Genomic DNA, 16,096 nt, shown 5'->3' with positions numbered 1-16,096 from the left:
ATTTTGCAACTTTTTTATTTTTCAAAAACAGTAGGTCTTCATTGTTAAATTATATATTTAAAAATTAGCAGTAAATGTTATTCAACTCATTCATAATGAAGAGCAAAGTCCATTTTTATTGAAATGCACATTGATATAAATATATATTTGATGCTAATGTTTTAAAAAAATTTATGAATATAGTAAAAATGGCTGGATTTTTCAGTAGGGCTTTAAATTTAGCAGCCGGCACTCAAAGTGTTAAGGTGCTCAAGATATTTTAAATTATTGTGGGAAACAGGATACAACCAATTGAATATTCAAGTAAAATCAGGTAAAAAAAAGGCATGTCTCTGTTGGGCTTAGGAACAGCTATACCTAAGCCAAAAAATGAAGCCTTCAAACAGATGTACACTTTTCTTGCGCGGAAATTGTTCTGTTCCCTCCCGGTTGAAATATTGAGTCAAAATTATATGGCTTTGTTTCTGGTTAAACTAAAACAATGGCTTATTTCCCAAGAGAGTGAAAATATTGAAAAATTGCCAAAAGTTGTTGCATAATTTTGATAATTTTAATTTGTTATTTATTTTCTATTTTCATTGTTAACAGCTATCATTTCTACAAGTTTTTATTGAATAATTCTCTATTCTTCTTTAAATTCATGGTTTATTTTGTATTTGCATTGTTATTTTTATTATTCTTGAATTTTATTTTCTCTATTCTGCTCTTGCACACATATATTTGATCATCAAAATTGTTTTTGTCCTATTATATTTTTATAATGTTTATAAATCAGGATCAGCCACTGCTTTAAGAAATGATGGTAACCCCTATATTCTACTTTAATGCTTTATTTATTGTATATATGTACAGTCGCATCCGGATTTAACGTCTTCGCATTTAACGTTTTTCCGCATTTAGCTTTTATTCTTTTGGGTCCCGATTCATTCTCTATTAGGACAATGTAAAAATTATCCGTATTGAGTGTTTCCGCATTTTGCGTTTTTTTGCATTTATGGTCGTAAAAATTTGTCCCGCTCAAGATTATTTTGCCCGATTTAACGTTTTTTTCATGACGGTTCATCCAAATCTTCGAATTTAAGCTAAGAAAAGAACAGTCTCATGAAAGTTAACCAAGAGTCGATAGAATCTACCGGGGAACGCTTCTTCAACTGCTTTCTTCCGCGAGCGCAGCGCTGCGACCTTCAACTCGCAAGCTGGGTCTTCTCGTAATGTTTCACTCCCCTTCTGATCCAAACACCAGGCACTTTTTGTATCAGATCCGATCTAATGGAGCAAAGTCATCCCTTAATAACCTCAAACTACCTTATCCTTCACTTCTTGAACTTGACTTTGATGATACGTGACGACTGATGACACGAGTTATCCTCCGAGGGCCGCTACAATAGTGGTTTTCTCGTTATGTTTTCAATTGATAGCTTATGCCCCTTTCAACTCTACTCCCTACGGGCAGTCGATTATTTGCCCAATATTTTTTCAGTCGGCTACTTTCTCTGTTCAAAAGAGGAGGCCCCATATCAATTGCGCAGTTCACTAGAAGATTCTTTCTATAATCCATTCCAAGGTCAGTTGCCACGGAGGAACAGCGAAAGAATAGAGGAAGTGTTTCCCCTGTCATGACCGTGAGTGAGAGCATTCTTTCCCTACGGAACAACATTATTTTACATCGTAATTTAGATATCCCGGAGCCAATTTATCGACATGCGGCTGGTTGATATCGCTGTTGATTCAAAAATATTTATCTGGTGCTAATTAATGTCAAAAGAGAATGACAATCGGAGTTTTGACGAACTATCACGGTCCATGACTCTATATAAATCGCTCATGCTGGAAAACAAATCACCGCATACTCACGGTATAATAGATGAACGCGGAAAAATACGAAAATCCGGCAGGTATCCTTTGGTGGTTGACTTCGACATCATAACCCTGACGAAATTGCCAAACTCCAGAGGCACTGACAATTTTTCTGATGAAATCCAGTTCTGTTAAAGATTTAACCTTTACACTTAACTTAAAGTTTGGCTAATCGTTATTCAAGGTCCAACCAAATTTCATTAAAAGCTGCCGGGAAACAAGGTGAGTCGGAGTCAAGGTGATCAGCGCGCCGCATAAGCAACTTCTCCCGGCTCCATTCGACCTGCCGCGGATATATGACAACGAATCTGGTGTCATCATCGAGTTGAATCACCATTGACTTGCACGCATACTAAAAATAAGATTCTCCTTTTTTGGATGACCTCGAAAACCAAAATGTGCGCACAGGAGGCTTTTTAAAGGATCATAAATCCCTCGTTTCGCCGAGGCAAGAGAAAATGTTGAGTTGGTATAAATCCAGGAAACCTCCCTTTTACAAGATGTTCGGGTAGTTTAGATTTTGGGATTAGCGATCTTCTGCTGTCCCTTTATTTCACTCATCTTTATCGATGCTATGACGATTTTTCGAGTACCTTTTCTTATTATATTAGAAATTCTATAGTCACCTATATGTCACTTTTACAGAAAAAAATTTAAAATTTCATTGAGACCACTGAAATATACGTAAAAATGGAATCACTAATGTCCATAATAATATTCCACGTGGGAATGCTTTTAAGTTGATGAATATTAAAATTTTCTTAAAATATTTCATTAAAACAATTGTCATCCTCTCATTACTTATTTTTACTAACCATTTTTTTTAAGCTGATTCCTGAAAAGTATTATCCAACATTCATAGGGCAGAGAACACTTAATCAATGAATTTTTTGCTGCATGCAGCACCTTTTAGTTGCGTAAAATAATATTTTTTATTCTTAAAAAGCAATACCAATCATTACAGACCCTAAAACCTGAAAAAAATGGCAGGTCCTCATTTAGTGTTTTTCCGCATTTAGTGTTTTAAATTTTGTCCCCCCTGAAAAACCTTAAATCAGGATTCTACTGTATTTAGCAATTTATTAATAGGTAGAATAAATGCTATTATTATATTGCACATGAATATCTCATTAAAAAAATGCCAGCAAAATTGACTGAAGAGTGATTAACTCTCCACTGTGTCTCACAGAGAGTCAGTCTTCAACTGTGACCAACTGCGATATAGAGGTGAAGTTTTTAAGAATGCAAGCACAATTTGAAAGTAAGGGAGGATTTGTGACTCTATTCAGTAAATAAATTAAGAAGAACTTGTTTCCCACACAAAAAGGAAGCCAAGCACTCTAAACATACCTCCATCTCTATCACCAGCTATGGATTGAAGACTCTGGGCTGATGTTTGAGAGTGTCCCATTGAAGATAAGGCCATACTCCAACGCCGATTAGCCTCCTTATTGTAAATTCTGTCCCATGGACCACCACCAGAGATACCCGCTCCTCCACTTAGCAGAGGTCCACGATCTGCACTCATTCCACCACCAACGACGACTGAACTCACACCACCACCAATGCCGCCTCCACCACCCCTGCCACCCTATGCACACCATAAATAAAATCATCCTCCGGTGACTGCAGAAAATCAATCCTTAATGAACACATTTCAATTTCAGGCCGCATAAAGAGCAAAAATTTTTGCTCAATTGATGGGTATGTGATCAAACTCCTGATTAATTTGTACTTTTTCACTTAGAGCAGGCCATCTTATTATTGCCCCTTATCACATCACATGCACTTGTGAACTTATTGCATTACAGAGACTGGAACTCTTGTCTCATCTCAATTGAATTTTACACATTTTTCAACTTTCAATTCTCTTTCCATTATAATGAAAGTGCAGTTTACTATCTGATTTTAGCACAATCAAAAACTAGAAATACTCACTTGAGGTGCACGACCAGATTTGGGAAGAGTTTGGTAGGTTTCACGCAGAAAAGCAGTCACTTCCAGCAAGAGGATACATGCCACCAATCTTAAAGCAATAGGGCAATCACTGCCTAGGACATGGACACTGGCTGAGGAAGTAGAATTAAATTTTATTTACAAATTTACCATACACATGTATGTATAACATTTGGAGCAATTCAACTACAGCAAAACCCTGATTGTCAGGGCTAATCATGGGAAGAGGTGGTGTGAATAATCAGGAAACAAGGGTAATCCAAATTTTCACTACAATTTTTTGTAATGTTAATATTTACACATATCAAACGATTTTTTTTAATCCATCCGCATAGTCTGTTATTTTGGATTGATTCCCATTGAGAGCTTTCTTCATCTGACTACAATCTTTTTAGCAGCAATAATGAGATTGCACTCATATTCCTGCTGCTCCATTTGGCCCAGCAAACTATCTATGTGGTACATAGGGGAGCGCTTAGCAGTGACTTATGCAATCTTTATTCCTTTTGCCTCCGCTAATATTTCCCCCAATGCCTTCACTTCTACTACTCCCTCCCTCACCAGTTTGATCTTGACTGGTTGCAGAGTAAACATGCCTGGGTACGACGAAATCTCTGGTTCCCTTGGGCTGTATTAAATTGCATGTGGAGTCACGGCAATAATTATGCCTTTGTGAATACATTCAAAGAACATAGATGACATTTCTCTTAATTTACCATTGTGTTCAACCGTTTTAAGTTTTTTTCCACCACTAATCATCTTCTGAAATGCTAGAGCAGATGTCCAAATAACCTTGAAACATTTCTTATGAGCAAGTAAATAAAATAATTCCGTTTTACAAAGGGAATTCTAATGGAAATAATCAGCTTACTGAGGCCTTGCACTTAAATGTAATAATCGTGGTGCTTTTTTTTTCTAAATCGTAGAAAATATCATAGGAGTGTGAAACTCATGCATGCATAATCCGCAACACAGGTAATCGACAGCCTGATAATTGGGAGTCTGCTGTATTTAGATAGAATGCACAAAATAAAATAAATGCCGTAGTAAGGATATATTAATCTTAATTGTGCTAGCAATGGAGACATTAATGCAAAAGAAAGAGATGATGAGAAGATCATTGGGTTAGAACGTAAAGAAAAGGCTAGTGATGAGTTTAATTTGGAGCGTAGCTCTATATTGAGTTGAAACATGGATGCTGAAGTTATAGAATGTGATATGAGATGTGGGTATAAAAATGAAGAAGAAGGTTAAATGGGTGGAGGCACAAGGAAGTGATAGAAATTGTGGGTGAAGAAATGTGGACCAGAAAGACAACCTAGATAGAGTGAGCACAAAGCAGGGTGAGTTAAAAACCATACCAAACGAGGCATTGGCCAAAAAATTTTCAGGCGCGTTAAATTAGGGGGGAATACATTTAGGGAGGAGGTTCATTGGGAGAGGGGACACCAAAGTCTGCATCTAACAAACACTCTTGAACCTTTTGAACGGAGCATATTATGCTTCGAAAAGTAGGGTGAAAAATAGAAGGGCTAGTAACCTTCATCAAGGAAGTCTTCTTCCTCATCTTGAAGTAATAACTCTTTTTGCTTAGTTTCATCAGACACCATGGATGACACAAGGTCCACATTCTGCCGGTCTTCCATAACCATCTCCTCCAACCTGGCACCAATAGCCTACAAAACAGGGTCATAATTATTTATTTATAGTTCATGAAGTACAGAAATCCAAATACAGGCAGATTACTCATAAGAAGACAAGAAAATAGATATTTTATATCTGAAAAAAAGTTACACAATATTTTAAAGATACCTGTATAAAAAGTAGGTAGATGACAATTAAATATTAGAGCCAAAATATCAGAAACACAAAAAAATTACAAATGAGATTTGACAGTTTACAAATTTCAGACATGCATATTAAGTTACATTTCCGTTACTCTCCCTCAAATATTTTTCCTCAGTTTTTCAACATTATGTTAAATAAATCAATCTCCATTGACAAATACATAATTCGCATTGCGCTTCAGTCTAGGTCAATCAGACGGCGATATAAATAGTTTGACCAAAAAAAAATCCTTTCAAAAATAAATCATTGCTGTGGGTATTGAATATTGGAGTTCTAAATTGATTTACTTGTAGTAATACAGGGCATGATACCAAATTATGTATTTCAATTATTAAACATCATGCCCTGGATTATTCTATACTTACCAGTAAAAAATGAAAATCCAAATTATTTATAGGGGAACAAGGGGCAGAATGGAGTATCAAGTTCAAAACATCATTGTGAACAGTGTCAGTGGAAGAATGGAACAACAAGAGATCAGCAGTAAGCAGACTGAATGAGAACAATCAATTTTTCCAAGAACAGTAAAAAATTTCCATAACTTTTAACGACCACTATTATTTTCCCCAACTTTGCAGTTTTTCTAGGCTTGAGAGAACACTGATTAATATACAGGCGGTCCTCGACTTTCGTACACTCGACTTTCGTACAATTCGCACTTTCGTACGTTCAAAATTGACACCTTTTACTTGACTTTCGGACGTTGGTCTGTAATTTTTTTAAAATTCCCGCGGTGTTTATTGTGCATCCCAACATTCGATTGTTTCAAATGGCAGTATATGCGAACAATACGAACGTATATGAAGGGAATGGTTGGTAGTTGACTCTAATCTAGGTGATTTATTTGGGAGAGAGACTGCCTGCTACAGGCTCATTTATCAAGAGAAGAAGAAAGCCTTCATTGAAGATATTTTTCAAAAGAAGTTGACTAAACATCATCAAATAGCTTTCAATAAAACTAGTAAGATCTTCTTTCTAATTGTGTTTTTTTTGTTTGAGTGCTGTTTAATTCATGTAACACCTTCAGCAACGATATTGCTCGAAATATCACCCGAATTCCGTTTGTCTTTTGTCTTTTTTGAATAACATGCGAAATATACGTGATCACGAATGTGTCACCTGCCAAATGTCGAATTTTGGTGTAAAAATTAAAAGGTATCCAGAGTGCGGGTTCAACAACTTCATTTTGTTATGCTTCTTGATATGTCTTTTTATTTATAGTGGACGTAATAAGTGGAATGTCAAATTAAACGCCAAGAGGAAGTTTCACTCGATAGCCAACGGAGTTCTTGTTTTTTAAACTTTTATTTGCATTTTCTGCGTATTTTCGAAAGAAATTAGATGATTTGAGGAGTTTTATGAACATATTATTAAAATGAAGTCAATTGAAATGAATTCCGTGAAAAAAAAGGTTTTAGTACGTATATTCCGCTCTTTTGGAACGTAACCCTTAATTAGTATGGAAGTCAATGGTTCGACTTTCGTACAAGTTTTCGGGAACGCATTGTGTACGAAAGTTGGGGACCGCCTGTATTGTAAATGGTAAATTAAATGCAATATTCTTGTTACATTACCAACCTCTGCCCACTGAAAAAACATTTTCCCAGCAGCTTTTTGCAGGACATGTGTTCGCCTCATTCCAGAGGGGGTCGTTCTGCTTGAGTGAGGACCAGATTGACGAAAAACAGGAAAATTGTGCTTCATCCATGCAGGCCATTGTCCTTTATTGCAGCAATGAACAAAATATGCACACTCCAAAAGGAAAGATGCTCTTGATACCACAGGAGCATGCGGCTAGAAAATTTTAATGATTATAGAGTTAATTTCAGCATGACAATTGATTAAAATAAAAACAATAACAGAGCAAAAATTAAATAATAATTTTACCAGGTCTAGAGCAGCTGCAAGCAAATGAGGATCTGGAACTGATCCTGGATGGCATGTTTCCAGAATGAAAGAAAATCGCAGCATTCCATTGAAGACTGGTTGAAGGGGCACTAGTTTCCTTTCTTTTAGGACCACAAATTCTGAGTCTCTGGAATGCATTCCAAAGTCAATGGAATTTCTTCGACTAAGATCTACAATAAAGAAAAAATTATATTGCACTGAGAACAATATCTGTAGTAAAAGTATGAGCCTCCATTTTTAACCAATTCTTAATAAAAATACAAACTTTTAAGTAGTAACAAAATTAGTTATTGGATTAAAAAGCCATCAGATTATACGTTGACAGTCCTTGAAAAATTAGGCTAATACTAAATCAAGTATAAAAAAAATTCACTAATGGCTGATGAAAGTAAGTAAATTCATATAGGTACGCCTGGCATTGATTAGCTAGCCCAATCTTGGCTTAAAATCTCATTACAAAGCCAAGAAAATATCAGCAGCTTATTTTAGAAAGAACATCTACCTATTTTTATAAGAAATTTCTACGGCAATCAAATCTTTCTTCCATTCGATGAAATTAGGTGGATATGAATAAAATAGCTATTACTGAATAATTAAAAATGAATGAACAGACTGGCGAAAACAAGAATGATGCATAAAAATAGGACATAATGAATGAAATAAATAATTCGTTAAAAACTTACCACACTCAAAGCTTTTGCAACAAGTGTGATAAGGAAGAGGAAAAGATACCATTTTGGCATCACAAAAGAGGATTAAATACCATCTTGGTATTACAACAAAATGATTCATCAACTGTGAAGGAGTACTCACAACTTGAGGTAGTCTCTTCAAACCCTCCATCTCTTTTCTTCCCCTTGCCAAATCCAATATTTTTTAAGTGGTCTTCCATTCTTTTTTTGGCTTTTAGCAAAGTATTTCCCATTGGTCTGTAAAATAAACAATACATTTTGAAGCCGAAATTTGCATAGTAATTCAAGTAGTTGTGGTAATTGAGCATAGATTTACCTAATTACTGAAACTAGGGGGGAGGGGGGAGGAAGGGTTCTCAAAACTTTGAGATTCCCTAACGACACAGTTACGCCTTCCTTAAACTCAAATCAAGGATTGTCTTCTTCAAAAGAAATACAGCAGGATTAACTCTATTGTAAAAACAAATTTAAGTTGAGTTCAAAATTATAGAAATAACCTATCATTTTAATTCATCAGCAATTGATTCCATTTTGCAAAGGCAGAAAGTTATACCTTTCAGGGATACTTTCCAAATGCTTTTGACGAATAGGTATTATCCACCATACATAATCAGAATGAGGGCAAACCATAAAACACTATATGTACACTGAACATAATTTGATCATGGTTACTTTTCTTTACATAATGCTTTCTTTTTTCCATTCACATGATGACTCTTAAGGCCAAAGCAACTCCCTTTGAGATGGTCAAAGCATCAAGTGCTGACCCCTAATTCATGATAATCAAGGTCATCTAGGATTATCACCTCCAATCATCTGTCATGACAGTGTGGAGAGAGGGATGGACCCAGAGAGAGAGAAAATGCTGGAGACTACAAATACAAACTGTATTTCTCCGAATATAGAATAAAGTTCCCCCCCCCTAATTTTGAGACTTCAGTTTCGGGAAAAATACAAAAAATACGTTTGAATATAGTTCCCCCTTTACTTTTAACACAGGCATTTTTGGAAAAAAGGGGGGACTATATTGAAATAAATATGGTAGGTTAATGCAGCCGATGGAATCACAGGATGGACCGAATGGGCAGAAAGCAGAGAAGAATCTAGGCCATGGATGGTGAACGTCTTGGCGATTCAGTGACCAAGTTGGCAACATTAGAATAACTTGGTCAACTAGCTTCTCAACCCATCATGTTAGATGGGGGTACCTTACCAGCACCACATGCTGAAATAATTGCCCTGCTACCCCCGATCAGGGCAATCCATGAAAGTGGGTAAGTGATTTAGATGAAAAATGTGATAGTATTAAAAATTGTCCATACCACCTAGCATGCAATTAATTATTCATGCAATTTGCTGGGGAATGCCTATAACTTCAAATTAGGCGGTATTTTGAATAAACAGAGTTTAAAATAGTGAGGTTTTACTGTAACATGTTTTGGACATTAGACCAACGAAATTGTAGCATGAAATTTTCATACCCTAAAACCTTACAAAGGTAACTTTCGGGACAATAATAATTTTTCCAAACCTCAGGGGTAAACTTGAACATTCCAGTCATCATTTTGAATAATATATTCAAATAGTATGTAGTACATACTATACACATCTCTTGAATGTTCATAAACACTACAGGTGTCAATTGATAATTTTACAAAGAAGAATTTGACTCACCCTGAGGCTACACTGACTTTTTCCACACTCCTTCCCAAGGAATGATGTAATGATGGTTGTCGATTAAAAGTTCCTTCGACTGGAGATTCACTGTCATCATGAGTTTCACTCTGATCAGTTTTTCCATAATCTCGTCTAAACCAATTGACTAAAGGAGAAGGAAAGTATGCTCAAAAATAGTTCACTAAACTGAACATTTAATTTGAGAAATATTTAATGCCACATTACATTAAATTTAATAAAAATAGAGTGTAGGCTAATATTATAAGTTGGAATACATAATATATGTTTGTCATTCTTGGCCCATGCTATAGTGCAGGGAGAGGTCTGCAATAAAAATTTTATGTAGCTAAAAATTTACATAACACTTAAGCTAATTTTTTAAAGTGCCAAATTTCTATAAGCTAATTTATGTAAGGTAATTTTTTTTCTTTCTATTAGAAGCTGAAAAGACAATTTAAAAAATCTAAAAGGATGTTATGATTGAGCCTAATTCATACTTAAATTTAGAAGCATATAGAATACATACAATTATTTGTACAATATGCAAGCCCCTTGAATGAAAAATAAATTATTTTTGTATGTAAATGAAGAATAAAGAATGTTACTACATGGCTAATCTTAGACTTAAGATGCTATGGAAACGATTTTATTTCTATTATCAGAGGAAAAAAATACTTTATCTTAGGGATATGGAACTGAATATCACAGAGCAAAAAATGCCTCAATTGCTTCGGAAAACATACTGAAACTGTACCATCTCTCCTAAAAAATATTAGCCCTGGTTCATTGTGTGTCATCAATTTTCCTAATTTTGCATGGTATGAAATTTAGGCTGTAACATTTGCCCAGTTTTATTCAATCATTAATTTTAGATCCAAAGCTGATTAGAGCAAAAAAATGGCACCCTGGACAGTACATTTCTGCAATGAATTTCAACGCTGAAGGTCAGAATGCCAAAAAAAATTATCTCTTGAAGAGGTATTTTCAGACCTTCAACACTTTCGGTACCACACTACATAAAAGACCTAAAAAGGAGGAACGTCCTGAAGTTATAGGCTCACATCCAAGCCTACTTAAACAGTGCACAAAATTCTTGAGAAACTATAAATTATGAAAAAAATTTACAAGGAATTGACACGAAATATGCCTAACAATGTAATGAAACAATGATCAATGAACTTAAGCAGGCAAAATTTTTCATAAACGCCCAACAATCACTGCATTTCCCAATCTACCTCTGCAAAAAACGGAAAGTAAATTTTCCCAAATATCATTAATGCCCAAAATGAAAACAAAAAAAGCACATATATATATATATATATATATATATATATATATATATATACACACACGAATTGAAGAGCTCTCACCAAGGGGAAAACGAGATGTCTTCTTTGACTTTTCACTACTCGTAGAAGGAGTTGGGTCACTTGCTCCAAGTGCACCCATATTTCTTTCACTCTGTCGTGGAGTAAGAATATGATGTTTTTTCCTGATGTTTCCGATTGGACTTTGACTGACTCTGGCAAAAGCTGATGCAGCAGCACCAATGGTCCCTACTCCTACTTCTTCACCAATTTCACTCTCAGCAAGACTCTGCAAAAAAAGAAAAAGAATACATGTCAATAAATATAACCATGCAACTGATAGTGTGAAGGCATCCAAAGCATTGGTATCCTGTGCCCATAGCTGACCCGTTGTATTCACATAGGCTCATTTAATTTAAATAACTACAGTTTTTTATACAGGGGGCATCAGCAATTTTCTTGGATTAAATAATTGAATGAATAATGAGGATAACAGCTAATATCAGACACATCTAATTTCTCATCACACATTGATTTAAAAAAAATGGTATAATGTCAAGACTACTATGCATGCATCATTATTTGGATATAAAAGAGTTAATATTAAAATACTTTTTTGAATGAGACCAGTGTCCACGAAAAAACAATTTTTTCCCAATTTGCCGTGTTGCCTCCAACTTCAAATGAAGTATCTCTATCAGCTCCAAGTTTAGGTGATAGGGACACAATCCGACAAATTTTAGGCCTCAAGCAAAGCCAAATTATACCATGCATTTTTAAATTAATTTTAAAACCAACTACTGTAGAATGTGAATAAATAAATAAATGGCTAAATAGAGAAAAATATCTCACTGGGAAAGTGGATGAGGTGCTCCTTTTCTTGAATAAGAATTTTCGTCCTCCTCGTTCATCCATTATATAACATGATCCCATGGGACGATCTGACTGTTCCTCAACTTCAGGCTGATTTGCATTCCTTAACATTGAAGTTGAATATGACATAAAATAAACTCTTCCACATGCATGATACATAGGTAGCATATTGAAAATCAAGTACATAACATATCACAATTGTGATTAAGTGATCAAAAGAGTCATGTTTTGGTACATCTCATGTTTTTTTCAACTCATGTATACCATTCATTTTATAAGAATAAAGAATTCCACATATTAGGCTGCTTCGATTGGCCTGTATACAGGCTTAATAACCAAAATTTACCTCAATTCATAATGGCTATTAAAAATTACTTCAGAGCTGACATATATCTTACCTAAATATGAATTAAATGTAAAATATGAGTAAAAATGAATCAAGTGAATGACATCTATAAACAATTGAGGAAAATAAATTAGCAAAAGAAAATCTCAGGTGGAAAAGTTTCAAGAAAACACAAAAATACGAATCAATGTCTAAAAGATTTTAACGTATGCCAACAGCCCAAATTTACAACCTCACCTCCTCCACCACTTTGTACTCCTTTTATGACCCATTTTGAATTTAAAAAAAAGTTGAACTCCTTTTGGAAGAAGTGTAATACCTGGATACCGCATTTAATGCATTTCTACACATTTATTTAGATTTACAAAATAAAAATGTTTGACGATAACCCCTCATTTTTTGTTCATCAATGGCTAGTTTACTACAGATGAGTCCCAGTTTACTGCTTGTGTTTACTTATCACAATAATATTAAATGATTTTGTCTGCAAGTGAGCTCATTGGTGGATAATTGAATTTATTACATGCTACTCTCACACATCGTCAATCCAATTCAAACATTTTCTCCAGATCCAATGAAATAGGCCCTTAAAATTACTTCATAAAACATCAGGAGGATATTTTACGAGAAGCATTAGCATTACAAGTATGTGTAGAGATATAAAAGTGACATTACTGCCTAAATATAATTTTATTATAGGACTATACTGCATGTAACCACCACTTCAATTTGCTCTTGTGTGCATAGCAAAATTCATTTAAGAGCTGTTTTAAATGTGTACCTGAAGTTTAATTGTATATTACATAAACCTATGTAATTGAGCAAGGTGGGAATTAGAGTGAAACTGCAACAGAAGAAAGTGATATTTTTAATCGGCATAGGCATTGGAAGGAAAAGGAAAAATTGTACCACAGTGTTTCCCCACAGCCTCTAATTTGCATATGGAGGCTGTGCGGGCTGTACCAGCTGTGACTCTACCTACTTATTCAGTTCAGCTCAGAAGAGCAAGTAGCTTAAAATGAAGGAAAAAAATAACTATTGAGATATGACATAAGGAAATTGAAAAAGTAAATAGAATTATGGTCAAATCCATGACAAGAAGAGAAAAATAACTACATAATTAATAAAGTATACTATGCATTGAAAAGTATCATTTGAGATAGGTATCAAGTTATAAATGTCTTACTTAGGTGCTTTACTGGACTGCTGATTGGAATGACCCTTATTGGGACGGTTGGCTGAATCTAACAAACCACTCAAGGCAACTCGGCGAAAAACGCCTCCATGAGCTTCTTTTATATAAGTCATTAATTGGCGGACATCACCATAGAGAGCCTGAAAAGTATCAAATAATAAAGTCAAGAATAATGAATATCTTAGCATTCAGAATTCATATGGGCATAAACTGGATTTCACTACTTTAGATCTCGTTTACATAAATACTATAACAAAGATTCTGCTCTGAGAACAAGCGATAAGAAATTCTTGCTCATAGTGTCCAAATAATTGATCTATTTTCATTTTTTTAAATGCTTAAGATGAACAGTTAATGAAGCACAAAAAAACAAAATGCTTCAGCAATCTTTTGATATTTCAATTTGCATTTGATGACTCCCACTACACAAAGTCCACCAAAAATGATATTATCTATAGAATTTGTCACTGAAGTAGAGTAAAAAGAGAAAGAGATTAAATAAAAATTCATTACTGAAAATCTCAAGGTTAAAAATTGGGTGACAATGAACCAATTTTTTTCTAAAGAAACTTAGTAGCCATTTCTGGCAAGTTTGAAGTACAAATTCAAAATAACATAGTTGGATGAATTATTGCCTAATAAAAAGAAAAAAACAGAGCACCCATTATATACACTCACTAAATTTGTCAAGCAATCAATTAGGTTTCATTAGCTTGCTTATCACATTCACTGCGGCATGACCAACCCAAGGGTCATACCTAACTTCCCTGCATGACAGAACTGGTTAATATTTTCCTTTGTTTTATGGATATTGCTATATAGCGAAATGAGAAGTAATAGACATTAAAAATGGTGTGCCTGTCTTTTATGGACTGTTCCATTAGAAAAAATCCACATAAATAGGGACAATACCCATAAAAATTAAAATAGCCATTACACCAATGAAGTAATTATTATCCTTCTCTTTAAAGTCTTAAAGACAAAATCTTATTCAAAAATTGTTTGTATTCAATCATAGCTCACTGCAATAGGCTTTTCAATTAGGGCACTGCCAAATCACTTTCAAGCTACCTGAATGACAGTGCAATCTTAAACAATTTATCCTCCTTGATGTTTATGATGGAAATTCTAAACTCCTCTCATTTGATTGCCAGTCTTAATAAAGACCTAACACTTTTGGTTAACAGTTTTTAAAAGGAAGGTAATAATATTCAAAATATATTTAATATAAAGAAGCTATTTACTCCTGTGTCCTGTACATAATACAAAAATGAACAAAGTTACATGTTTTAAAGTGGAACAAAAGAGGGAAAGCTATATTTTATGAATTAAATATAAACCACACATGTATTTCAATAGACGTACTTATGGATATTTGACTGAGATATATTAACCAGTTATAGATTTGTAGACATTGTCCTTAATGCGACGTAACGTGCACGACACCTTAGTTCCATTGAACACACAGTAATCAGGTGAGTTAATGACCCTTGTTTTTGGCATTTTAAATAATGTGCATTGTATATTAATGTTATTGAAGACTAAAATGATGCCTAAAGGGTAGGAAAGAGTAATGTACATGGCCAAGAACTCTAAAGAGATAGCTGCATAATTTGATATGAAGACAAGAATATTTTATGCTAACCAGAGTCACACAGAAGACATTATTACATCTGATAAACCATGGCAAAATGTTATTTTGGATCATTTAAATTTACTACCATCCGTAATCATACAGATAGAGATAAATATTTCCACTGTCAATTAGAGATCAAAATTCGATCAGAATATGCTGGATTAAAAAAAGCAGACCATTCCTATACTCACAGATGCCTACTGCATTATCAATGTTATTTCAAAGAAACTCTTGATAGGTTTTTCCTTACCACATTTTCTTGGGACTTCAATTCCTTGGAGCAATTCACCATCCTGGACACCAGACTCTTGAAAACGTTAGATATAATGTGACTTTCAATCCCTCTACTTCCTCCACGCCCAATATTTGCACCAAAATTAGTGGCATATCCTGCTGAACCACTTGCTGTATCTGGAGACTTATTAGCATTTCGTTTTTGATCTAATGAAAAAATTAGATAGGAGAGACCATCTATTATACAGCAGGAAATTTCTTAAAGAGAGATTGAAACCTAGAACACCAACATAGTATGTAGTAGCTGAGTTGCTCATGAAGTAAAGTATAAATTTGCGACATAATCCATACATAAACCATTATTTAAGGGCAAAAATTCAGCCAATTTTGCCATTTTAAGAATGACGACAAAACAGTTAAATGAAAGTGCAACTTAAAACTCCACTTAAGCTGAATTTACACTGACCATTTTCCGCCCAAGCTGCCTTCTGTAACAGACTTATGGAAATTTCAGAAATTTTCATAATACTTGCAAAATGCTGAGAGGCATATGGTTGCCAATAAATA

The 16,096-nt window shown here is 34.6% G+C and overlaps 1 protein-coding gene across 1 annotated transcript in view; it reads right to left on the bottom strand.

The window, feature by feature from the left end:
• The window catches only part of LOC124161146 (protein unc-80 homolog), a 134,860-nt gene that overhangs the window by 47,821 nt on the left and 70,943 nt on the right, over window positions 1-16,096 (bottom strand). Inside the window, exons 23-33 of the mRNA XM_046537385.1 lie at window positions 15,546-15,736; window positions 13,651-13,799; window positions 12,098-12,221; window positions 11,309-11,534; window positions 9,936-10,083; window positions 8,383-8,498; window positions 7,549-7,739; window positions 7,240-7,455; window positions 5,354-5,489; window positions 3,796-3,926; window positions 3,208-3,448 (exon numbers count right to left, since the gene is read on the bottom strand). Of these exons, the coding sequence (XP_046393341.1) occupies window positions 3,208-3,448; window positions 3,796-3,926; window positions 5,354-5,489; window positions 7,240-7,455; window positions 7,549-7,739; window positions 8,383-8,498; window positions 9,936-10,083; window positions 11,309-11,534; window positions 12,098-12,221; window positions 13,651-13,799; window positions 15,546-15,736 (1,869 nt within the window). The remainder of the gene's footprint in view (window positions 1-3,207; window positions 3,449-3,795; window positions 3,927-5,353; window positions 5,490-7,239; window positions 7,456-7,548; window positions 7,740-8,382; window positions 8,499-9,935; window positions 10,084-11,308; window positions 11,535-12,097; window positions 12,222-13,650; window positions 13,800-15,545; window positions 15,737-16,096) is intronic.

The sequence above is a fragment of the Ischnura elegans genome, chromosome 1 (genome assembly GCF_921293095.1).
Source record: "Ischnura elegans chromosome 1, ioIscEleg1.1, whole genome shotgun sequence".
In the NCBI taxonomy this organism is placed as follows: Eukaryota; Metazoa; Arthropoda; class Insecta; order Odonata; family Coenagrionidae; genus Ischnura; species Ischnura elegans.
Note: the sequence above shows the minus strand (reverse complement) of the source record. Positions and strands in the feature narration are given on the sequence as shown.